Below are 23,531 nucleotides of genomic sequence, written 5' to 3' on the forward strand. Positions count from 1 at the left end.
AATCTCTTTCAAATTCCTGAAATAAATGTATTTTAAAATAATTATTATACCGCAGCTTCCACTATTTTTACGCAAATTTTGAAACTCCTTTTCATAAACTATATACTCTTATTAGTTTTTTTTCTGTAGACGCGTATATGTATATACATACTTTTCAGTTGCGCAACAATATTTCTTTAAACGTCTACCAAGTTAAATAAAGAAATGTTCAGATGAGAAGACGTTTGTACAGTTAAACAGGTCAAACGATTTTATGATGTTCGACCTTAATTGTACTAGTCTTCTCATCTGAACATTCGGTCCCACCCACCCTAACGTGCAAGGACAGCGCTCCAAATATTGTTGCACGCTCACTTTAAACTTAATAAAGCGCAGCGCAACTAGAGTCTAAAATAGGAGGCGAGATCACGTTATTCAGAGGACGTGATCAGTTTAAAAATTTGTGCAGTACTACAGTTCCTCCTATATCAAGAGAGTTAAGAAAATACAAAATTTCTTTTAAAACATTATTTCAAGTGAAAATTTCTTAAGAATTGTAGAAAGAAATTTTAATTAATTTAACCCGGCGCCTCCACCATTTTACGCAAAATTTTTAAAATGCACAAAATTGGTTCGGAAAAAAGTCCTTCTTGTCGGAAATTTTCTCAGAATTACGAATATGTGGTCGCTTTCTTAATATCTCTTCAAATAACGTAAAAAAATATGGAAATTATTATTAATATTGTCTGAAATGTCTCGAACAAAGAGACGTTTCTCTCAATTTAAACCTGTAATGGTTGTATTTGCTTTGTTTATTCATCAAGACACTTAAAATAAATTAAGCCCTTCTAAAACATGTTACTTTGTATTACAACTTCTTAAGAATTATTTAAATAAATCATTTTAAAATTAATTCTGTCAAATACAAAAAATACAAGCTATGTTTAAACAAAAAAAAATTAAAAATATTTTTAATATATTGTATATTACAATATTTTTCTTCATTGAGTATTAGTTATTCCTAATTAGAAAATATTGTTCCCTTCTTATGAGCAAATACCATAATTTCCTTTGCATACGTATCCACTTATATTTTATTTATTCTCCAACCAAAAACGAGTAGTTTTTAACCAACTTTAAATCTTTAAATTAAAAAGAAGCTATTTTGCAACTGAAGGGAAATTTAAATTCATTGTATAAATTATTACAATCTGATACCTAAACACAAAATGGTTTATTACTTTACCACTTAAATAATCTGATTTATAGACCCTAATTGACATGTACTGCTCCAGTGTTATTGCTGCTTTATCGATTTCACTTCTCGAAAACATTTACTGGACATTTTACACACATTTTTTTTATTGTGTATAGAATTTTAAATTCAGCATTATTATTTTTCCGCTTTGTGTTCTCCACGTCAGTCGGACAGCCTGTTTGTAAACACAAGTTACATACATCGAACAAAACAATCTAACAGTAGTTTTTACTTGACGTCTTTACATAGAACGGACATTGTAAAACTAAAATCGCAAAATGTCTACCCAAGGGATGAAACTAGATTAATCGACCCGCAATTCTCCTTCATCATCATGACAGTTGATTAAGCAAGATATAATTTCTGTTAGCCCTAAATACCTTCATCGCGATTTTAGGGACAAACTCAAATTTGCCTAATTCGTTACAGAAAGAAAACACAAAAAATCAATATTAAAGAATAAATACGAAACGAATAAATCTTGTTTATCTTTTTCCAGTAGAAATTACATTTTTAATTTACTTTATTCCTGATGTTCTTATCTTATATGAACAGACAATAATACTTCTTTACATAATTTACAAAAATATTGAAAATAATTTTCAAATGTAAATATTTTTAATAACGTGTAGTTTTAATCGCTCTTAAAACACTTCATCCACGAGTAATCAGATCTCAAAGGGAGCTCACCCAAAGTTAGTATCTCTAATCACAACAGGTATTATTTCACGTTGACACCAGACAGATCGGTAATTACCCAACAACTGCAATTACATTTAACACAAGCTTGATAAACTCTCCTTGCTCCACTATCTTAATTGATGTGTCAACATCCGACAGTTGGCCATTTTTCTTCGCCAAATCACATACATAACGCGGGTTTCAATTTCACCCAATCAATTAAAGCCACGTTTCCTTCCGTTGTATCGCACTCTGTCTCCTGAGCAAACATCTAAGATCGGGCCAATATTTTTCCAGTTTATTAAATACCCAATCCCGACGTTCTATTAGCGAAATTATCACAACAGCTTTTAAGCTCACAATGGGAGAGCTTTATCAGCTCGGAACAATAGCACATCTTAGAGAAAAGTGCGATCGATATTCGATTAATGTGCAGATCTGATAATAGACTATCAATATGGTGATTATTAACAAGAGCCGCTGCTGCAAATTTTAGAGCGCCTGGAGCCGCTAGAGCTTTTAATTTGTAGATAAAAAATCTGTTCTCGCAAAAAATTTAAATCATTATATTTACTTAGTTAATAATTTTTTAAGATGACGTCATCAGTTTTGTAGAAGGGACGACTAAATAAATTTTCATTAAAAAAAAGGGAAGCTTTTTTCGCACTCTGTGACCTGTGAAACGTCAAAGAAACTCGAATTACACGTGCGTCACAACGATTCCGCTGCCTCCTTTCGCTTTGGTTGCGGAAGTAAAAATGAATCTTTCGGTTTCCTCGACTGCACCAGAAGCCTCTGGTCTTAATTGGAGCGGTAAATCCTAAATACATTTCCCTAGAGTAACTAATACCGCCCGGAGCGCATTTAAGTCATCACTTTCGCCCCAATATCATCATCTTAACGTCATAATCTCTAAACTAAATTGCTTATTAGATTTTGCAGCTTACACTAGATATCGGCCACCGTCTTAACCGAATTACGCGCAATTTTACTTGGCGCTGATCTTAAATAATTCATTTAAAACCGGAACGCTTTAACGATATTTTTTCGATCTGAAAATCTTAAATTTATCTGCATCAAGTGCAAACAGACAGTTTCATTAGAACGAGTCAGTTTTATTGCTTACGAAATGGAGCGTGAACACTTCTCAGGATTTTTCATTTGCTTATTCATTTAAAATAGAGACAGAGGAGAAAATTAAATTTCGATGGAGGATTAAAAAAGGACTTTGGATATATTACGGATGTTTTATTAAATTTGAGGTGGCTCCGAATAATGCAGGAGACAAGTCTGAGATAATTGTTGTTTATGAGTGCTGGAGTGGAATGATTATCGGGTTCTTATCTCTGTGCTGTAGCGCAGATAATTTCAGGATTTTCTCATCCGTGATAATTTGAGACAGTAATCAATTTCTCGCTAAGAGCACAGATTCAGACAACAATCTGAAGAAAGTGTAAACACGTGCATGCGGGAGCTCGGGAAAGCCTAGAGCCAGAGGTGCTGGTGTGTAATGCTCGGTAATTAGTTGTGTTTTCCTTTTTATTTGATAGCGTAAGCCAAGGAATTAGTGTAATTGGGTCACAGATTGCCGGTTTCGGGTTTCCACCTGTGTGTTGTCTGTCTGTCTGTCGTCCGGATGTGTGTCTGCTTTTTTTTCAGTGGAAAAGCTCGCTTGAAATATATTATGTACCTTTTTTACTTTCAGAGCGTAAGCTAAGGTAATCTAATTGAGTCCATCAGGCGACTGGCTGCTTTTATGTTTTCTCGAACTTTTATGACCCTAGAGTACGAAAAAATAGGTCTCCTGTTTCGGTCTGTTTGCCATCTGTCCGGACTTTTATTAGACAGCTAACACTAGCCAAAATATGTAAATGTTATTTAAATTTTATAAAATAAGGTTGTCTTCCAATTGTGGTTTATTAATCAAGAGTTGAGCTTTTACCTTAAACATCCACATTTTTGAAAAAAAAATCAAAAATATATAACACCATTTTACAATTTAACTTTGAAATTGCAGAATCGAATACTTTGAAATCTTGCAAATTTTTCAAGGTTATCGGAAGCATGGCAAATCGTTGATCCTCCCTGCCCCCAGAAATTGATGATGCCACCTTACAATTTTGTCATTTAAATGTTAAAAACATAGTCTTGAACTTATGCTTTATAGATCCGTGTTACATTTTTATCTTAGATTTCGAGATTTTTGAAAAAAAAAAATAGAATTGTAGATACATATATAGTAATTTTTCGATTACTCAATTTTTCGAATTTTCGATTTTTCGGCTTCTCTTTATTCTCTATTTTTCAACTTTCTGTTTCTTAGTTTGCCGATTTTCAGTTTTGGGATTTTTCAGTTTTTCTATTTTCAGATTTTCTCAATTTACAATTTTTCAATTTCTCAATTCTCAATTTTTCGATATTTCAGTGTTGGGATTTTTCAGTTTCTCAAATCTACAAATTTTCGATTATGTAATTTCTTCGTTTCTCGAATTTTCAATTTTCCAAATTTTCAACGTTCTGACTCTTCAATTTTTCGATTTTTAAATTTGTGGATTTTTCAATTTATCAATTCTTGATCTTTCTAAATTTTGGATTTTTCGATTTCTCAGTTTCTCGTTCGATCGATTTTGTTTGATTTTTCGATTTTTCAGTTTTTCAGTCAGTTTTCCGATTTTTCAATTTTACGATCTTTTAGGTTTTTGATTTTTCAATTTTTTGATTTTTTTGAATTTCGATTTTTCGACTTTCCGATTTTGCAATTTTATGATTTTTCAATATTTTTATTATTGAATTTTTCGGCTTTTCGATTTTTCGATTTCTGGATTTTTTTTACTTTTGGGATTTTTCAATTTTTCGATATTTTAAATTTTTAATTTTAAAAATTTTTGGTTATTCAATTTTTAGATTTCTCGATTTGTAAATTATTCCATATGCTTCAGTTTGTCAATTCTTCAATTTTAGGATTTTTCAAATATTCAATGTTTCAGTTTTTCGATTTTTTATATTCTCGACTTTTCGTCTTTTCAATTGTTCCATTTTTCAATTTTTCGATTTCTCAATTTACCAATATTCCAGTTTTAGAATTTTTCCGTTTCTCGATTCTTCAAATTTTTCTAGATTTTCCGACTTCGAATTTTAGATTTTTTTATTTTTCAATTTTTCCATTTTTTAATGTTTCAGTTTCTCGATTTTACAATTTTTTGTTTCTATAATTTTTTTTGGATTTTTCACTTTTTGAATATTTCAGTTTTGGGATTTTTCAATATTTCTATTGCTCGATTTTTCGATTTTTCGATTTCTCAATTTTTTTTCCTTTGAGATTTTTCAATTTTTGTATTTTAAATGTTAGATTTTTGATCATTCAATTTATCGATTTCTCGATTTATCGAGATTCCGATGTTTCGATTTTCGATTGTCTAATTTCTCGACTTTTAAATTTTTCGATTTTTTAAATTTTCGATTGATTCTTCAATTTTTCTTAGATTTTTCAATTTTTCGAAGATTGAGTTTTGGGATTTTGCAACATTTCGATTCTACAGTTTTTCGATGTTTCGACTTTTCGATATTTATATTTTAGTTTTTTTATTCTTTATTTTTCCATTTTTTGAAGCTTCGATTTCTTGATTTTACAGTTTTTTAATTTTACATTTTTTTTTTCGATTTTTCAATTTTTCGATATTTCAGTTTTGGGATTTTTCAATATTTCGATTTTTTGTCTTTTCGATTTTTTGATTTTTCGATTTTCAAATGTTAGATTTTTCAATGTGCCCACTTTTTGATGCTTCGATTATTCAATTTTTCAATTTTTCGACATTTTAATGTTTCAATTTTTAAAATTTTTTATTATTCAATTTTTTTTCTCAATTTATCGAGATTCCGATGTTTAGAATTTTCGGTTGTTCAAATTTTTTGATTTTTCATTTTTTCAATGTTTCAGTTTCTCGATTTTTCAATTTTACGATTTTTCAGACTTTTGATTTTTCAGTTTTTCGATTTTTTTAATTTTCAGTTTTTCAACTCCGGTTTTTCGACTTTTCGTTTTCTCGAACTTTTAATGTTTAGTTTCTCGATCTTTCAGTTTTTCAATTTTTCAAATTCAAGGTTCTTCGATTTTTCGACTTTTCGACTTTACGGCTTTTAGATTTCTCGATTTCTCCCAATTTTTCGATGTTACATTTTCCCAATTTTCCGTCGTTTCGTTTTAGAATTCGATTCTTCAGTATATTCCGATTTTTCAATTTTTCGATATTTCAGTTTTGGAATGTTTCAATATTTCTATTACTCGATTTTTCGGCTTTCGGAATTTTTGAATTTTTCGTTTTTTAAGTGTTAGACTTTTCAATGTTTTAAATTTTTGATACTTCGGTTTATTCAATTTTTCAATTTTTTCGATATTTTCAATTTTTCAATTTTTTTACTAATCAATTTTTCGATTTCTTGATTTATCGAGATTCCGATGTTTCGATTTTCGATTGTCTAATTTCTCGATTTTTAAATTTTTCGATTGTTCGACTTTTCGATTTTTTGAATTTTTGATTTTTCTATTCTTCAATTTTTGCATTTTTTGAAGTTTCGATTTCTCGATTTTTCAATTTTTTAATTTAACTTTTTTGCGATTTTTCAATTTTTCGGTATTTCAGTTTTGGGATTTTTCAATACTTTTTCGATTTCTCAATTTTTTCTTTTGCAATTTTTCAATTTTTGATACTTCGATTATTAAATTTTTCAATTTTTCGGCATTTTATTTAATGTTTCAATTTTAAAAATTTTTGATCATTCAATTTTTTTCTCAATTTATCGAGATTCCGATGTTTAGAATTTTCGATTGTTAAAATTTTTTGATTTTTCATTTTTTCAATGTTTCAGTTTCTCGATTTTTCAATTTTACGATTTTTCAGATTTTTGATTTTCCAGTTTTTCGATTTTTTTAATTTTCAGTTTTTCAACTTCGTTTTCTCGAACTTTCGATGTTTAGTTTCTCGATCTTTCAGTTTTTCAATTTTTGAAATTCAAAGTTTTTCGATTTTTCGACTTTTCGACTTTACGGCTTTCAGATTTCTCAATTTCCGAATTTTTCGATGTTACATTTTCCCAATGTTTCGTCATTTCGTTTTAGAATTCGATTCTTCAGTATATTCCGATTTTTCAATTTTTCGATATTTCAGTTTTGGAATGTTTCAATATTTCTATTACTCGATTTTTCGGCTTTTGGGATTTTTGAATTTTTCGGTTTTTAAGTGTTAGATTTTTCAATGTTTTGAATTTTTGATACTTCGGTTTATTCAGTTTTTCAATTTTTTCGATATTTTCAATATTTCAATTTTTTGATTATTCAATTTTTCACTTTCTTGATTTATCGAGATACGATGTTTCGATTTTCGATTGTCTAATTTCTCGATTTTTAAATTTTTCGATTTTTCGACTTTTCGATTTTTTGAATTTTAGATTTTTCTATGCTTCAATTTTTCCATTTTTTGAAGTTTCCATTTCTCGATTTTTCCATTTTTTAATTTAACTTTTTTTTCGATTTCTGAATTTTTCTTTTGCAATTTTTCAATTTTTGGGTTTTTAAATGTTAAATTTTTCAATGTGTCGACTTTTTCATGCTTTGATTATTAAATTTTTTAATTTTTTGACATTTTAATGTTTCAATTTTAAAAATTTTTGATCATTCAATTTTTTTTCTCAATTTATCGAGATTTCGATGTTTCGAATTTTCGATTCTTTAAATTTTTTGAATTTTCAGTTTTTCAATTTTACGATTTTTCAGGTTTTTGATTTTTCAATTTCGATTCTTCGACTTTTCGTTTTCTCGAAATTTTGATGTTTAGTTCCTCGATCTTTCTGTTTTTTAATTTTTCAAATTCAGGGTTTTTCGATTTTTCTTTTTCCATTTTTTTTTTATATTACGTTTTCCCAATTTTGCGTCATTTCAATTCTAAAATTTCTCATATCTTGATTTTTCAATTTTTTGATTCTTCAGTGATTTTTCAATTTTTCGATATTTTAAATTTTGAACTTTTTAATTTTTCGGTTTTTCAGTTTTCCAGTTCCTCGACATTTCTGTTTTAAAATTTTTTAGATGCTTAAATTTTTGATTTTTTAGTTCATAGAGTTTCGATTTTTCAACTTTTTTGATATTACATTCGTCGAATTTTCAATTTTTCGATTTTACTGTTTCATTATTCTTGACATTTGGGTTTTCGATTTTTTAAATTTTCCGGCTTTTCCATTTTTATATGTCTCGATTTTTCATGTTTTCGATTTTCCAATTTAACAACATTTCAAATTTGGGAATTATCCAGTTTCAGAATTTTTCGATTTTTCAATTTTTTAATTTTTCAATTTTTTGATGTTTCCATTGCTCGATCATTCGATTTTTCGACTTTTGGGATTTAAGTTTCTTGGATTTTCAGTTACTACAATTTTTTGATTTTTCAGTTTCTCAATTTATCGATATTCCTCTAATGTTTCAATTTTTCAATGTTCTGATTTCCCAATTTCTCCTCGTTTTAGTTTTATAATTTCCCAATTTCCCGATTTTTCAGTATTTCGATCCTTCAATTCTTCGATATTTCTATTTTTAAATTTTTCAAATGTTTCAATTTTGATTTTTTCTGTTTACAGATTTTTCAATTTTTCTTTTTTTTTATTTTATGTTTTTCGATTTTTCAGTTCCTGATTTACGATTTTATAATTTGAGTTCTTGTCATTTGGGTTTTTCGATTTTTAAAATTTTGAGACTTTTCGATTTTAGATTTATGGATTTGTCATTTATCCGATTTCTTAATTGTTCAACATTGTATTGTTAAATAATTGTATTGTAATCGAGTCTATTCGGCAACTGGCTAGTTCTGTAATTTCTCGACGTTTCATGACCCCTAGAATACGAAAACATCGGACTCTCGTTTCCATTTATGTGTCTGATGTCTGGCGTCTGTCTGAAAATCTTCTGAACTACGGGACCGATTGTTGTCAAATTTTGTATGTATATTAGGAATATCGTGTAGATATTAAAACGCTGGCCAAAATTTGTCTGATCATCCTCACCACCAATACGACGTTATCCTCAAAATTTACAATAGTAAACATAGTTTTAAATTTTATAAAATAACATACTCCTTCATTTGTAGTTTATGAATCTGTGTTGAGTGTTTACTCCAACCAACCAGATTTTTGTAAAAGAAAATTAAAATTATATAAAAACACTTTACAATTTAACTTTGAAATTGCAAAACTGAATGCTCTGAAACCTTGCAAAGGTTTAAGGTTATTGAAAACGTGGTAAATCGTTAATCAAAATTTATTCGTTTACGATCCCCCTAAAAACTAATAACATCATTTCAAAATTTTGACAAATATTCCTATCTAATATGTGCAAAATACGATGAGTCTATACCTGCGATTCTTCTATTCATATTTGTTATAAGTGGTTATGCAAGGTAGCTCAAAAAAATTAGAATGAGTCAATTTATTTTATTGAATAAATCAGGCTCACTCCTTTTCCCGAAAATTTGGGAAACAATGCTGCTGTTATTGGTATTACACTGCACCTATCCAAATTGATGCACGTTTCCTTACAAAAATTTCCATCAAAAAATTTTGTAATGCAAAAACTCATTTGAAACATACGCTTGGCATGCTTCTTTACATTTACTTTAACATTACATATATATCTCTATTTTAATTTATAGAGGTTTTCATAAAAAAAGAAAATTCGCAAAACTAGCTAGTTTTATTATACTTCAGGGGCGACGGAAGTTCTGTCGAAACCACCTATGACGAATAGTTCTAATAAGTTTGTCTTCAAAACTAATGCATAGCTACTACGCTCATGGCCGCGGCGAGGAATTTTTTTTTGGGCCATCGGTACAATGAAGCCACGTTTCATAAAACGAAATGAAATAACCTAATTTCAGCTCATTTGCTAAGAAAACTTTTTTTGAATGTAATTCTCGCGGAAGAAGGGGGCGCAACACGCCGAGAAGTCAATTTCGTTCTGTACATGTAATTCAATACCCAGCCAGGCCCGTTCATTAAAAAAAATCGCCCCCATAATTAAGGTGTTGGAGCCCTTATCAGCCAATCGGCAAGTTTCACGTTAGGAAAAGGCGTCATAAGCATCAGTCGACTTTAATGAAGCCGTTCGCTCAGTCGCTCGTGTAATGAAGGCAAAACCGGCCCGGAATTCCGCTCTTCACCTCAAACAGATATTACGCAGCTCATATCGAGCCGGAACGTTTCACTTTTCCCGGATTCCAGTTTAAAAACAGTCAATTAACTTCCTCCCTCTCTAACTGGTGCACTGCTTTTCTGTTCCAGGAGGCAACGGCAACGAGAGAAAATCTGCAAGACCGTCTACAGCGGTATCCTGTCATTCGGCGAGTGCATCCAGGCCCTGAATTCGAGCAACTTGTTGAAATCCTGGGATCCGCTCAACATTTTAGGGAACGACTCGACCGTGGACTTGCTGGATCAAAGCAACGGCACGAAAAACGGTTCGGGATTTGCGGATTTGACTTCCACTGTAACGCCTCCGCTGCCGCCGTTCGAACTGTGGCAAACTATTTTAATTGCAATTTGTTTAGGACTGTGCATCATTTTGACAGTTGCCGGCAACATTCTCGTCCTGCTCGCTTTCATCGTGGATAGGAACATCAGGCAACCCAGCAATTATTTCATAGCTTCCTTGGCCGCAACTGACATGCTGATAGGTGAGGGAGTCCGGAACGAACTTTCATAATAATAACATTATTAATAATAATATCATTTCTTGGCCTTAATACCCGTAATGAAAAAAGTCTTGCCTGAATGCTGGTCATTTCCAGGTCAGCGGTGGGTGTTACAACCCAGGCAACATGATGTCGTCTTTTTCACGTGAATAAATGGTCATCATTTACGTCATAGTGACCAAAGATTTCACATGATATTGACGTACCAATGACGGTCAAATGTCTTGTCGAGATGACGTCATTTTCTCACGAACTATTGACGTCATGTACTGACGTCTTAGAGTCGTCATTTTGTAACGAATTATTGACGTGATTTACTGACGTCCTAGAGACGGCATTTATTGTCCATTTTAAGACGTTTTATATATTTTGATTTTTATAAAAAAATATGCAATAAATAAAACGCTGAAATGATTTATTTTTTTTATATTGTTTAGCTTAAATAAAATATTATAATTCGTTATAATCACCAAGTAAAGCCCAAAACAAAGTATATATTAATTAAAGTTAAAACAAATTAGTGTAAAAAAATTAAATTTACTACAATTTTGTACAACCAACAATGAATTTCAATAAACAAATAAAAAATATGTCAATTAAACAAATTAAAGATAAACCACTCCTAAGAACACAAACAAATCTACATACAGGTAATTACGAGTATAATTTGTATAAACAAAAAAAAGGATATTGTACAATATATAATCAAAAATAAACGTTGCAATAAAATTTGCTTTTTAAAGAAAAATCAGTTTTAAAAACACAAAAAAATCTAATTAGTTACAAAGAATATTAAAAAAAAAAACTATAATAAACTATAGATCAGTCTTAAAAACACAAACAAATCTATTTACAAAAAATATTTAAAAAAAAACTAGAATAAAGGGAAAAGACAATTGAATCCCATTGTTGAAGTTACTTGATTGAAAATGCACTGTGAAACCACAGTATATGTAAAACTATCTAATTCATGACGACTTGACTGTCCCCAACACACAAAAAAGTACCGTTAAGAATTAATTCTGTTTTAACAATCATATCAATAACCTAAGTTTTTTAAGTTTGCCTCAATTTATTGCACTGAAAAGAAAAACCCGTTAGAGTGCATGGATTAATGGAAATGCAATCATTTTTTCGTCTATGGGCAATAGCAAGCATTTGGCTATTATTAAATTTAAGGGATTACAGCTTAAAGCAGAAGACAAATTCTGTATTTTAAAAATGCTAAATTTACTTGAATCTAACGGATAGTCGTAAAATGGTTGCATTGACAAAAACGTATAGCCTGTCAGGAAAATCTCGTTGTCAATACTTTTTACAATGAAGCGAAATGTGTATGTGTAAATAGTAAGTTACCAAAAAGTATCGTAGTATTACAGGCATCTACCGGTATATAATATACAAAATTAATGTTATATATGTATATCTGAATTCATTGTATTTTTTTAACTTACAAAGAAATCTGCTTGTTCTAATATGCAAACATAATCTTGTAATTCGTCACAATTTGTTTAGGTGTGGTTTTGGCGGCATAATTTCTGTTTTTGTTTTCTTTTTCAGTTGTCAGATTTGATGACGTTTCCATGTTGGAGATTTTTTCACTCGTTTCCTTTAGCATTTCTTTCGTTTCGCACATGTGTTTTGTATTTGTTTCAAATCTAAAATAAAATTATGTTCATTAGCATTATTTCGTAAAAAATTGCAGTAACATACCTTTGCAATATTTTATAGCGCCTCATTTTCAAAAACAATCACCGTAAGTTCTTCATAATCAGTGGGACTATCTTCAATGATTAATGGTGGTCTTTCCAGCTTATCTGAAAAAACTGCTTTTGTTATCTACGTACAGTTATCAAAAATAACAGAAACACGTAAAAATTAAAATGATTACTTTATTAGATATTAACTTACCTACTATAAATAAGTACAACCCACACTGAATGGCATAAATTTGCACAAAACTGCGTTAAAATTGAAGTGAGTAACGGATACACGAGAAAGTTTCGGTGGTTGAGAACCAACTGGAAATATTGGAATGCTTCTCTGTGAAGTGCAATAAACATAAATACCGAAAAAAGGGAAAGTCCGAATGCACACCCCAAACATCTGATATATTGTATAGTAAATACGGATACGGATAAATTTAATAAAACTGAATATTAATCACTCTCGAATTTTTTTGGTAACCGTCATCACTTTATAAACGTCTTTATAAAATCAAAATTCGACGAAGGAATTCTTCAAAACCTTGTCCCGTTTTAGGGACAATGGACAAAGAATTTTTATGACTTTGTTTGTGTCGTTGGGTCTTTTCGCTCAACCCCAGATGTTCTATTTATAATTTGCCAAGCAGGTAGGCAGGTACTTACAAAATAACACTTCCAGAGTAAACAAGTTTTCAGAAATAATTATTTTATTAGAAATTATTAGAATGAAAAAACTTGTCTTTGGTGTATTTCTAATTAAGCCGTTGTGTTTTTTGCTCTAAATATAATCAAGCATTATGAAGGCCACTTTTTAAAGAATACGACGACCCACATCTAATTGATCATATAATCTATAAAAAATGACGAAGAAAGGACGGCCTTTTGACGTCATTAATTGACGTCAGAAGTAAGTCATAAAAATCTCGTCATTTTCACGTGATTTTTTGGGCGAATGACGTCGCCGACGAGTTATGACCAAAAATTGACGTGAATTAGACGGCAGTCTGCTGCTTGGGAATAATGATAGTAATAGGATTTTCTGGTCCAAACTTTTATCTCGAGAATTTGAATTTAATAAATCTGCCCAATGGATTCCTCACATATTCAATAAACTACCCACACTTACACCAATCAACTATAATCAAATAACTCTTAACGAACTGTTGAATGCCATCAATAGAACACAATACTGGAAATCACCAGTACCAGACAAAGTAGGTAATTTCTGGATCAAAGAATTCACTTTCAGTTTCAATTAAAAGTAAAACCAACTCTTTGCTGGTTATCATTCGTTCATTATTCGTGCATTCATTTATCGTTCAAGGTCAGGTGGTCCTGAGAAGGACCGATTTTGGAATTCTTATGATTTTATTTAACACTTAACTCCTGGAGTTTTTAGATTTCGCTGGCATTTTCAGGCACGGTTTCCATGCCGTTCTACACCGTGTACGTCCTGATGGGTTCCTGGGATCTGGGTCCCCTCCTTTGCGACTTGTGGCTTTCCGTGGACTACACCGTTTGTCTAGTCTCCCAATACACCGTTCTCCTCATAACCATCGACCGGTTTTGCTCCGTAAAAATCGCGGCGAAGTACAGAAGCTGGCGGACGAAAACCCGTGTCGTCTGGATGGTGACAATCACCTGGATAATCCCGGCTTTGTTGTTCTTCATTAGCATATTCGGCTGGGAGCACTTCATCGGTTACCGCGACCTCCTGCCCGGCCAATGCGCCGTTCAATTCCTCAAAGACCCCATCTTCAACACCGCCCTCATCATAGGTTACTACTGGACGACCCTCATCGTGCTCTTTATCTTGTACGGAGGCATCTACAAGACGGCGTACGACATGCAGAAAAAGAGCGAAGCTAAACAAAGAAAGATGCAATCCATGGTGGCCCTCAGCGCTGGCGCCATGTCAGGAATGGCGGGCCGAGCCGCCGGGATCGGTCTCAGCAAGACCCAGAGCACCCTGTTGAGCCAAGACAAACCGGCCACTGTAGCCGTCGCCGTCAACAACCAACTGAGCGTGAAAGACGAGTCTCGGACCAGCTCGAGCAAAAGCAGCACGACCACAACCACCACCACCACGACGGCAGACAGCAACAACGAGAGGCGCAACCTCTGTCTTCCCACCTCTCAGCTGTCCGGCGCCGAGCAGGACAAATCCGAGCGCTCCAGCAGCCCCGCATTCGAGTCGGACGAGGACAGCTCCGCCCACCAGGCGGCGAAGAAGCGCACGTCCATCGTGGGCATCGTGGTGCAGAGCAGCGCCCCCTTGCACATGTTCGACAACAACAACCGGCTCAACGGCGGCATCCCGCAGCCCGGCCAATCCGAGAAGCGCTCCCCCACTCTGCCGCAGATCGCCGAGCAGTCGCTGCTCGACACGTCGGTACGTACGCCCAGCCCCGCCCCGCATGCCCCGCCCCCTCCAACCTACGACGTTCTCGTGGGCCTAGACGGCGCCGACTTGCGCTACATGGACGAGAGCTCGGTGGTAGTCCCCTCCCCCGCGTGCGAGAGCCCGGCCTCCTCCCCGCCCACGTCTAACGCGTCTCTTCCGCAGAAGGCCAAGCGCCCGAAGAAGGTCAACATGGAGGTGACGCTCAACGCCGACCGCACCGTGACGTCGGTGGTGAGCGAGGACGGCGCCGGCGCCTCGGACCCCAGCACCCCGTGCGGGCTCTCCGCCATCAGCCAGACAGGTAATGCCGCCGCCATCATGGCGGCGACGACCATTGTCGAGGTGAGCAGGAGTAAAGCGTTTGATCGCGCAGAGACGGACGACAACAGCCAGGCCAAGCGCGACCTGGTGAAGACCATCGGCAAGAAGCTGAAGGGCAAGAAGAAGAAGGCCGTGGTGCCGTTCGGGGGGTTCGGGAGGCAGAAGTCCAAGTCGGAGAACCGGGCCAGGAAGGCGCTGCGGACGATCTCGTTCATCCTGGGCGCGTTCGTCATCTGCTGGACGCCCTACCACATCTTCGCCCTGGTGGAGGGCTTCTGCGCGGAGCCGCCCTGCGTCAACGGACACGTCTACATGTTCTCGTACTTCCTCTGCTACGCGAACAGTCCTCTCAATCCCTTCTGTTACGCTTTAGCTAACCAGCAATTCAAAAAAACTTTCACGAGGATACTCAAGGGCGATCTGCACTTGACGTAAAACGGCGATAATCGCGGCTAGGCACTTTGTATCCGAATTTATTATCGTCTATTCTTATTCGTGCATAGCGTACATTCAGGTCAATAATTACCAAAAGACAATAATGTATTTATAGGAATCCTAACTTAGCTCATTAGAGGTACCACGCTGGTTTAAGCGGGACCCAAGCTTCGTTATTATATTTTGTAAATACACGCCTTTAGCTGATTGGAGTTAGATATTCATTAGCAAACGCGCAGGTTATAGACAAATACGTAATTGTAACATGTAATAATAATAATAATAATAATAACAATAACAGTTCGGGAAATGTGGTACTGTATATAACTGTAAATTTTTATGTAAAGATGTTCACGTGGTGACAGTCCGCTGTACTGAGCCCTACCAGCTCACTCTCATCACGTCCGATACCTTCTACCGTAATTTAGATGCAAACGACCATTTTTCTAAAAATGACAGTATTTTTCCTCACAGTATGTTAACAAAAATCAACTTTTCCCCATCGAAAATGATCTAAGTTAGATCACCCTGTAAAATATTACGCTATATAATAGTTCAGGATTGTAACAGCGATTAAAGGTACTATTATTTTTGGGAAATTTAGGACGCGTTTGTGCTGCTCTACAATAAAGATATAAGTGCATTGTGATACCTTTACCTAGCATCTACAGCTGTACGACTGAGGCTGTTAGAAACTTACAAGTTCGAATAGATTCCCTTTAAAGTTAGATCGACGATGTATTGTAGGTTGCAGCGGTGCATCTTCAAAACTAAACCAAAATTTAATTAAAACACTTCTAACAGCCCCAACTTTGGAATCTGTGCTTCTAAACGCATTTACTCATGTTAGTTTTCTTATAAACATTATCACTAAGACCCTGTGATAAATAAACTTTCACATATCCTACAAACTGACTAAAATCAAAAACCTACTCTAAAGACTTTCTACATACAAAATTTTGTAATCAAAACAACAAACTCCCAGAAGGCGAAATTTGTTGTTTCGAAACATAAAAAGCTCTATTGCTTTCATAGAATTTTTTGTAATACTTATTTCATTGAATCGCATCTGAAATAATACTTGAATCACCTTTCTGCTTGTAGAGATACTCAATAATAGACGTTGGTATTACAATAAAGAGTCTTTTATTTCCCTCCATAACTCCAAACAAACATAAGAAAAGCAAATTTTCCCTCGACAAACAAAAGTCTGAAGACCGATTGGATATCTACCCTCATTGAAGTAAACAGAAATTTGATTGATGAGAAAATATTTTGAATGCGACGAACTACGCATTATTCCGTTATCGCCAAACGACTATCAAGACACTTTTTGTATTCACGATTTACAAGTGACATTAATGAAACATTATCAGCATCATCGACAGCACGACAGGTGGGTAATTTACTTCGATGGGAACTGTACACAAGGTAAGCGGGGAGATAGGCAACCCAGATTACGTCGGCACATCGTAAAAATTCATTTTTGAATAAAATAAAACGAGGTGGAAGTGATGCATCACCCGTTACTTATAAACACGCAAAACTTTACCTTTAAACAAAAATTATTACCATTAAAAAATATAGTTGACAATCAGTAAAGCAGGCAACCCAAAATACACTTCAAACAACTACACAGTACTCATTTTAATTAAACTTAAAAATTCTACAACTTAAATATATATAAAAGTTTATTGAGAATCGCTCGACGAACTGCTGCTCGAATCCGTCGACATAACCTCCACATCCTCAGTCTCCTGCTTGTGATTCCTAGTATCCATGGGCACACTCCCCTGCCCCACACTTATATGCATCTCCCCTGACGAATGCCACGCAAACTGGTTCTGCTGCGCCGCCGGAATCTCCCCCGGATGCCCCTGCCTATGCAAATCTGACAAACTATTCTGCTGCTGCAGCATGTGCCCATTTATAGGATCACTCATCAGTCTCCCCAGCAGCCCCAGTCTCATCTCAATATCAGTAGGATACGGCCGCCGCGGATCCCCTTGTTGCCACGTCAACGGGGCGCAAATGGCGTTCGAAGCGCTGATTCTATGAGCAAATTTAATGAGTTCTTCAGATGAGACCGGCCTCTTATTAGCGCGGGAGATGGACTGGAGCTTCTGGTTGGCTTGGTAGATCGCTGTGGACAGAATTTGCTCGGCTTCTTTGAGCTGCTTTTGCAGATGGTTGATGTCGTTGTCTTGGCGCTCCACCTCGGCTTTAAGAATGTCCATTTTTTTGTCAATTTGGGCTTGTTCGGAGGCTAGTTTGAGGGTGTCGTTCAGTTCGTTGTTTTTGGCCACGAGGAGTTCAGTGAGTTGGGCGTATTCGGGGCCCGAGAGTTTGAGGTGCTTGGGGGCTATCGAGTTTTCGATTATCTCTCTAAAATGAGGGGGTAAGTCAGGAGATGGGGCGGTTTTTTTACTTACTTGGAGATTAGTTCGATGTCGTCGATTATGTAAAGGAGTTTTTCTTTTGTGCTCATTTGAGAAGACATTTTTACGAGTTTGTGGTAGAGAGTTAGTCGTACATGTAGCGAGTATTTAAATTTTAATGTTTGTTTTTTTGTTTGATGTTGATAGCGGGGTTGACACTTGTGGAACCAATGACGTTTGTCTGGTGATTTTGTAATTATCGGTTGGCGAACCTGGTTCAAGTTTATTTTATTATTATTTAATTAACCAACGAAACAATGAAAATTTTTTTCTTTCATTCTTTTTGTATTAAATTGAATCCGTATTTTGTTATTTTATTATAATTATAACAAATTATTATTGACTGCTGACGTAATTCATTGACACACTTGACAAGTACTTGACAGTGACAGCTGTCACACGTTGTCACCGGCTGCAGGTTTTTAACAATTTAAACTATTGTTTCTTCGAATACGGGCACATTTTACCAACAAAACCCATTAATTGAACATAAAAATGCCCACAGTTGGTGTAAAAAGGAACTTGCTGTTTCAAGCCCTCGGGAAAACCTTCAGTAAGTGACATAACCTCAATTTACCACTCCACATTTATTCTTCAAAAACAAATCTAAACCCGTACATTTCCAGCTGACGATGAATTCCAGCGTTTGTGCTTCGAGTTCGGGCTCGAACTTGACGAAGTCGTAAGTACTAAATTGCAAATCTGACGCAATCTCAGCACATGTTTCCAGACCACAGAAAAACAGATGATTTCGAAAGAACAGGGGGAAGATTCCGCATTGCTTGCAGGTGCTTCTGAAGATGTCATCTACAGGATTGACATTCCAGCGAACCGTTATGATTTGCTGTGTCTTGAAGGTATAACTTTGGGTATTCGGATTTTCCAAGAAAAGTACGTACAAACGAAATTGCCGCTGCTTTCGCTATAATAGTTTTTTTAGAATACAGCCCCCTCAGTTCAAATGTATCAAACCGCCACCCGATCAAATCCAAAAAATGTATGTTAAGCCTGACACTGCTAAAGTTAGACCTCACGTCGTGGCGGCTATTTTGCGCAATTTACATTTTACGCAGGATTCGTACAACAGTTTCATTGATTTGCAAGAGAAATTGCATCAGAATATTTGCCGGAAGCGCACCCTTGTTTCTATTGGTACACATGACTTAGATACAGTTGAGGGGCCTTTTTACTATGATGCTAAGTCACCAAGTGACTTTAAATTTGTACCACTGAATCAAACTAAAGAGTGTGATGGGAACGGCGTAATGGAGTTATATTCAGTAAGATTAATTATCAAACAAAAATACCTTGTAGTTAGGCAATCCATAATACACGTCGTATAATGGGTTGCCTACATCGATAATTTATACAGGCTGTTTCATCTTCTCTTCAACACTTTACAGACGCATGCACAACTGAAACAATATTTACCTATTATCAAGGACAGTCCTGTTTACCCTCTAGTCTTGGATAGTAACGGCGTCATTCTCTCCCTCCCCCCGATTATCAATGGCGACCATTCGAAAATCACCCTTAAGACAAAAAACGTATTAATTGAGTGCACAGCAACTGACTTAACAAAGGTAGCTTAAGTATTTAAGTAAGTCATGCGTGACGTAAATTTTTTAAGGCTCGTGTTGTCGTCGATACCATTGTTTGTATGTTCAGTCAATATTGTAAAGAACCGTTCACTGCAGAAGCTGTTGAAGTTGTCACAGCTGATGGTGATTCAATCATCTACCCAGATCTAGCATATAGAGATGAGGTCATATCCGCTAATACAGCGAACGCTATTATCGGCATCAGGTTTGTAATTGTCATTGTAACTTAATATACATTTTGACAGTTAATTTAAGGGAGTCCCCGGAAAGTATTACTAAATTGCTAAACAAAATGTGTCTTAAGTCTGAACTCAACGCAGAAAACATTAAAGTGACCATTCCTCCCACGCGTCATGACATCATTCACCCATGTGACATTTACGAAGACGTCGCTATAGCATTCGGATACAACAAAATCCCCAGAACTCTACCCAAAACCAACACCATTGGAGAACAACAACCCGTGAACAAGCTCTCTGATTTATTAAGAGCGCCAATAGCACAAGCCGGTTTTACAGAAGCCCTCACATTTTCACTGGTAAAATCGTATCCTACCAACTGCGCCAATTACACTAACATTTTGTTTAGTGTTCCCGTGACGACATTTCCACGAAGTTGGGTCTTCAGTCCATCAACGAAGTCCCCGCCGTGCACATCTCTAACCCCAAAACCCTAGAATTTCAAGTGTGTCGTACCACACTGTTACCAGGAATCTTAAAAACCATCGCCGCTAACAAAAAAATGCCTTTGCCTTTGAAGATTTTCGAGGTTTCGGATGTGGTGATCAAAGATGCGACGGCTGGTAGGTTGAGTTAGTGTTTTTTGGTGTTGTTAAGTTGGCGGTTTTAGAGGTGGGAGCGCGCAACGAGAGACGCATTTGTGCTGTCAATTGTAATAAAAACGCAGGGTTTGAGGTTGTTCATGGTCTTCTGGATAAAATTATGATGTTGTTGGAGGTGCCGTGGAACCCTAATAAGACACCAAAGGGTTATTATTTGCAGGCGTGTGAAGGTTACAGCTCAATTTTGATTGGGTCTTCAGATTGAGATTTTCTTGTTCTAGATCCAACGTATTTTCCGGGAAGGTGTGCAACGATTATTTGTAATGGGAATGATATTGGGAAGATTGGAGTCCTACATCCCAATGTTCTGCATAAGTTTGAGCTCACGAATCCGTGTTCGTCTGTGGAAATTAATATTGAACCCTTTGTATAAATTGAGGTTATTTATATGTTCAAAATAAAGTGGTTAAGATTGATCGTTCTTTTATTCTATCCACAAATCCCTAATAACCACGTTATCGTTGGATCAAAAAATTGATAAGTCACTAAAGTTTATTATAACTTAGAATAAATTATACATACAGTTTATGTACAGCAAGGTGTCATATAATGACAACAAACTTTGCAATTAATCATAATTAACTTGTGATTTGTGTGAAAAATCATCTTGGAACCACACAAACGGGCTCTATGACATTTTCCGAACTATTTAAACACCTAATTAAAAAAAAACTAATTAGTAATTTTAATTTAACCCTCCATGTCAGTCGCTTTGGTATCAAACTTTTCCCAAAAAATCCAAACTGTCTCCTCATTCACTTCTTCTTTGATGGCACAGCACTAGCTTGAAACGAACTCAACACACTATCGTAACTCGGCCTTGACACACTCTCCAACGGGAACTCATAATCAGGAATCAAAAACTTCTTCCTCAGATCTTCCCATTCGTTGCTATTCAAAGCCTTGAACCCTCCTTGTCGTCCCTGCGCCTCCTCGCTTTCCTCTTCGGTATAATCGGGTTCAAATTTCGGCGGCTGGTAGAACTTTGAGGGTAGTACTGGTTCAACTTTTTCCGTGCGGTTGGTAGGGTCGAAATTGACATCCACCGGAGGTGCTTGAAACTCCAAACTCAGAGTAGGAATTTGTACGTTGGTACTGTTGTCGTCGGTACTATTTCCGGGTGGTAGTACCCCAACGTCGGCGGGTTCTTCACTTGTTACATCCACCGCGGTAGGGTACACCGGAGTCGTCGCTTTAAACTGGGATTCAAAATTTACTTGAACGGTACTACTTTCAGTTGGTGTGTCATTAAAACCAACTTGATTTTGATAAGGAAGCGGTGGTACCAACCCGGCTTCATCAGGACCGACGGTACTCACGTCGACAGTTTCAGGAAACACGGGAGTTGTGGCTTTAAACGACGACTTATAGTTAACCGGGACTTCAGTAACGGTACTTGTAGGAACCACCGGTTTGCCTTTAATACTCCCACTGTCGAGTGTCTTCTTCGGGTTGAACACCACTTTATTCGGTTTAGACGTCGTGGATTGTTGATCGTACTCAGTCGACCAGTGACTAGGCAAAGAATACGTCGGTTCGTCGGTAGTACTGGTGGTAGCGTTCTTATCAGACTCCGCCCCCACTAGGTTTAAGTTGGTTCCGAATTGAGCGCGGCCCGTTCGATAAATTATGTCGTATTCGGATTGGCTGGGGTGTGATAGCAAGTCGGGTCTGGGTGTCCTGTGGTAGGGGTTAGATTCCGAGTCGTCAACGAAGGGCATTTTGCGCCCGATGCGTAAATTGGCTGTGTAATCATCGACGGATTTGCTGCAGTTGACCATGTACCAGTGGTCACAGATTAGCATTCGTTGCTGGAAGAGAGTCGCGTTGGGGCAGGTGTAGCTGAACTGGCGCCCGAGGCCGTCGCACATGTGGTAGACCTGTAATGTGGAAGGGTAATTTTGGGTTTTAGGGGGGGGGGGGAGGTTTACCTGGCAGCCACTTTCCACGTCTGCGTAGTAGCCGGTGGTGCGGCCGTCACAGGAGAAACCGGTTTTCGGCACCTGTAAACAAAAAAAATGTTGAGATGTTGAGAATAATAAATAAATTTTAGACTGTTTTTTGGTAATAATCCATCTAATAATCCGCACACGTTCATATACAGGAAATAAATTTGAAGTGAGATTTAAGTAGCAAAATTGTGAGATGATGTCATCAAATTTTTGGTCGGGATGAATCACAAACAAGTGTTGGATAGCATGTTTTTATCGACACGAAGGTTATTTTTCCTAAAATTTGTAAGATTTCATTATAATCAAGAGATAAATTATAATCTTCTTGTTTTTTTGACTAATTTTTCAAAAAGAAGACGATTTTCTTTTAATGAAATCACCGTAAGTAAACTAAAAATAAGAATATATGTGTATTGTTGCACTGTAGATAAAGAACCCTGACAGATACCTATATTTCAATTGAAGTTTTCATAATAGTGATAAGAAAAATAACAAAAAAGATGACAAAATGTTACAAAAGAAAAAGAAACAAAGAAAGAAGTAACGAAAAAATGCGAGAAAACAAAAGAACAAGATAAGAAAACGACAAACAGGGACCACAAAAATTTTACGAATAAATTACACAAAAAGGAAGTCAAAAATAGCGAAAAAATCCAACAAAGAAAAAAGACCGGCTCAAGAAAGCACCAAAAAAGGAAAACAATGATGATAAAAGAAAGGGATCTAACAGAAAGCGACAAAAAAGCGATTAAAAAAAAGGAATTCAGGGAGCGACAAAAAGGCGAAGAAAGGGGAAAAAAGAACCACTAAAAATCGTCAAAAAAGAAAGAAAGAGACAAAAAAGGTGGAAAAATAGAGTCTAAGAAATGACAAAAAAAAAGAAAAAAGAGATGATAAACAAGAAGTCAAAAAAAGGAAGTCAAAAGAACGAAAAGAAAATGACGAAAAAAGTGACAAAAAAATAACAAAATAGACGATGGGAGAAAGAGAACTAAAAGAAAGGGACAAAAAAGTGACAAAAGAGGCGACAAAAACAGCGATTAAAAAGGAACATAAAAGAACGACGAACAATTCCAAAAGAAAATCAATAAAAAGAAGAGCGACAAAAAAAGAAGGAAGGAACCACGAAAAAACTTGACAAAAAAAAAAGGAAAAGGTTATTAAAAAGGAAACAAAAACACAC

At 35.6% G+C, this 23,531-nt stretch overlaps 4 protein-coding genes across 7 annotated transcripts in view; 2 read left to right on the plus strand and 2 right to left on the minus strand.

Moving 5' to 3' along the window:
* The window catches only part of LOC135127201 (muscarinic acetylcholine receptor M1), a 172,155-nt gene extending 155,525 nt beyond the window's left edge, over window positions 1-16,630 (plus strand). For 2 of the 4 annotated variants that reach the window (XM_064053585.1, XM_064053586.1), the window contains exons 3-4: window positions 10,241-10,632; window positions 13,775-16,630. In XM_064053585.1, coding sequence (XP_063909655.1) covers window positions 10,241-10,632; window positions 13,775-15,516 — 2,134 coding nt within the window. In that variant the 3' untranslated portion in view covers window positions 15,517-16,630. The remainder of the gene's footprint in view (window positions 1-10,240; window positions 10,633-13,774) is intronic. The other 2 variants (XM_064053588.1, XM_064053587.1) reach the window with 2 other exon arrangements.
* A 518-nt stretch (window positions 16,631-17,148) lies between these two features.
* Window positions 17,149-18,153, minus strand: LOC135127204 (mediator of RNA polymerase II transcription subunit 4). Its single transcript, XM_064053591.1, has 2 exons — window positions 17,949-18,153; window positions 17,149-17,901 (listed from the first exon to the last, which is right to left on the minus strand). The coding sequence occupies exons 1-2, from the start codon at window positions 18,014-18,016 to the stop codon at window positions 17,208-17,210; spliced, it is 762 nt and encodes a 253-aa protein (XP_063909661.1). The 5' UTR covers window positions 18,017-18,153; the 3' UTR covers window positions 17,149-17,207.
* A 154-nt stretch (window positions 18,154-18,307) lies between these two features.
* Window positions 18,308-20,812, plus strand: LOC135127202 (phenylalanine--tRNA ligase beta subunit). The gene is made up of 10 exons (XM_064053589.1): window positions 18,308-18,507; window positions 18,581-18,636; window positions 18,685-18,845; window positions 18,895-19,234; window positions 19,358-19,537; window positions 19,585-19,760; window positions 19,811-20,093; window positions 20,144-20,357; window positions 20,405-20,566; window positions 20,618-20,812. Exons 1-10 carry the CDS (start codon window positions 18,450-18,452, stop codon window positions 20,767-20,769), a joined length of 1,782 nt encoding a protein of 593 aa, XP_063909659.1. The 5' UTR covers window positions 18,308-18,449; the 3' UTR covers window positions 20,770-20,812.
* A 62-nt stretch (window positions 20,813-20,874) lies between these two features.
* Window positions 20,875-23,531, minus strand: part of LOC135127203 (uncharacterized) — a 30,676-nt gene continuing 28,019 nt past the window's right edge. The window contains exons 2-3 of the mRNA XM_064053590.1: window positions 22,328-22,399; window positions 20,875-22,276 (exon numbers count right to left, since the gene is read on the minus strand). Coding sequence (XP_063909660.1) covers window positions 21,152-22,276; window positions 22,328-22,399 — 1,197 coding nt within the window. The 3' untranslated portion in view covers window positions 20,875-21,151. The remainder of the gene's footprint in view (window positions 22,277-22,327; window positions 22,400-23,531) is intronic.

This window comes from Zophobas morio, unplaced genomic scaffold (assembly GCF_036711695.1).
Source record: "Zophobas morio isolate AGI-343-1 ecotype UQ-CSIRO unplaced genomic scaffold, CSIRO_AGI_Zmor_V1 ptg000011l, whole genome shotgun sequence".
NCBI lineage: Eukaryota > Metazoa > Arthropoda > Insecta > Coleoptera > Tenebrionidae > Zophobas > Zophobas morio.

Coding starts and splice junctions, on each gene's coding strand:
- LOC135127204 (XM_064053591.1), bottom strand. CDS start 18,016: ATGTCTTCTCAAATGAGCACAAAAGAAAAACTCCTTTACATAATCGAC. Junction 17,902..17,948: donor GACATCGAACTAATCTCCAA/GTAAGTAAAAAA, acceptor CCCTCATTTTAG/AGAGATAATCGAAAACTCGA.
- LOC135127202 (XM_064053589.1), top strand. CDS start 18,450: ATGCCCACAGTTGGTGTAAAAAGGAACTTGCTGTTTCAAGCCCTCGGG. Junction 18,846..18,894: donor ATTCGGATTTTCCAAGAAAA/GTACGTACAAAC, acceptor TAGTTTTTTTAG/AATACAGCCCCCTCAGTTCA. Junction 20,358..20,404: donor GATCAAAGATGCGACGGCTG/GTAGGTTGAGTT, acceptor TGGCGGTTTTAG/AGGTGGGAGCGCGCAACGAG.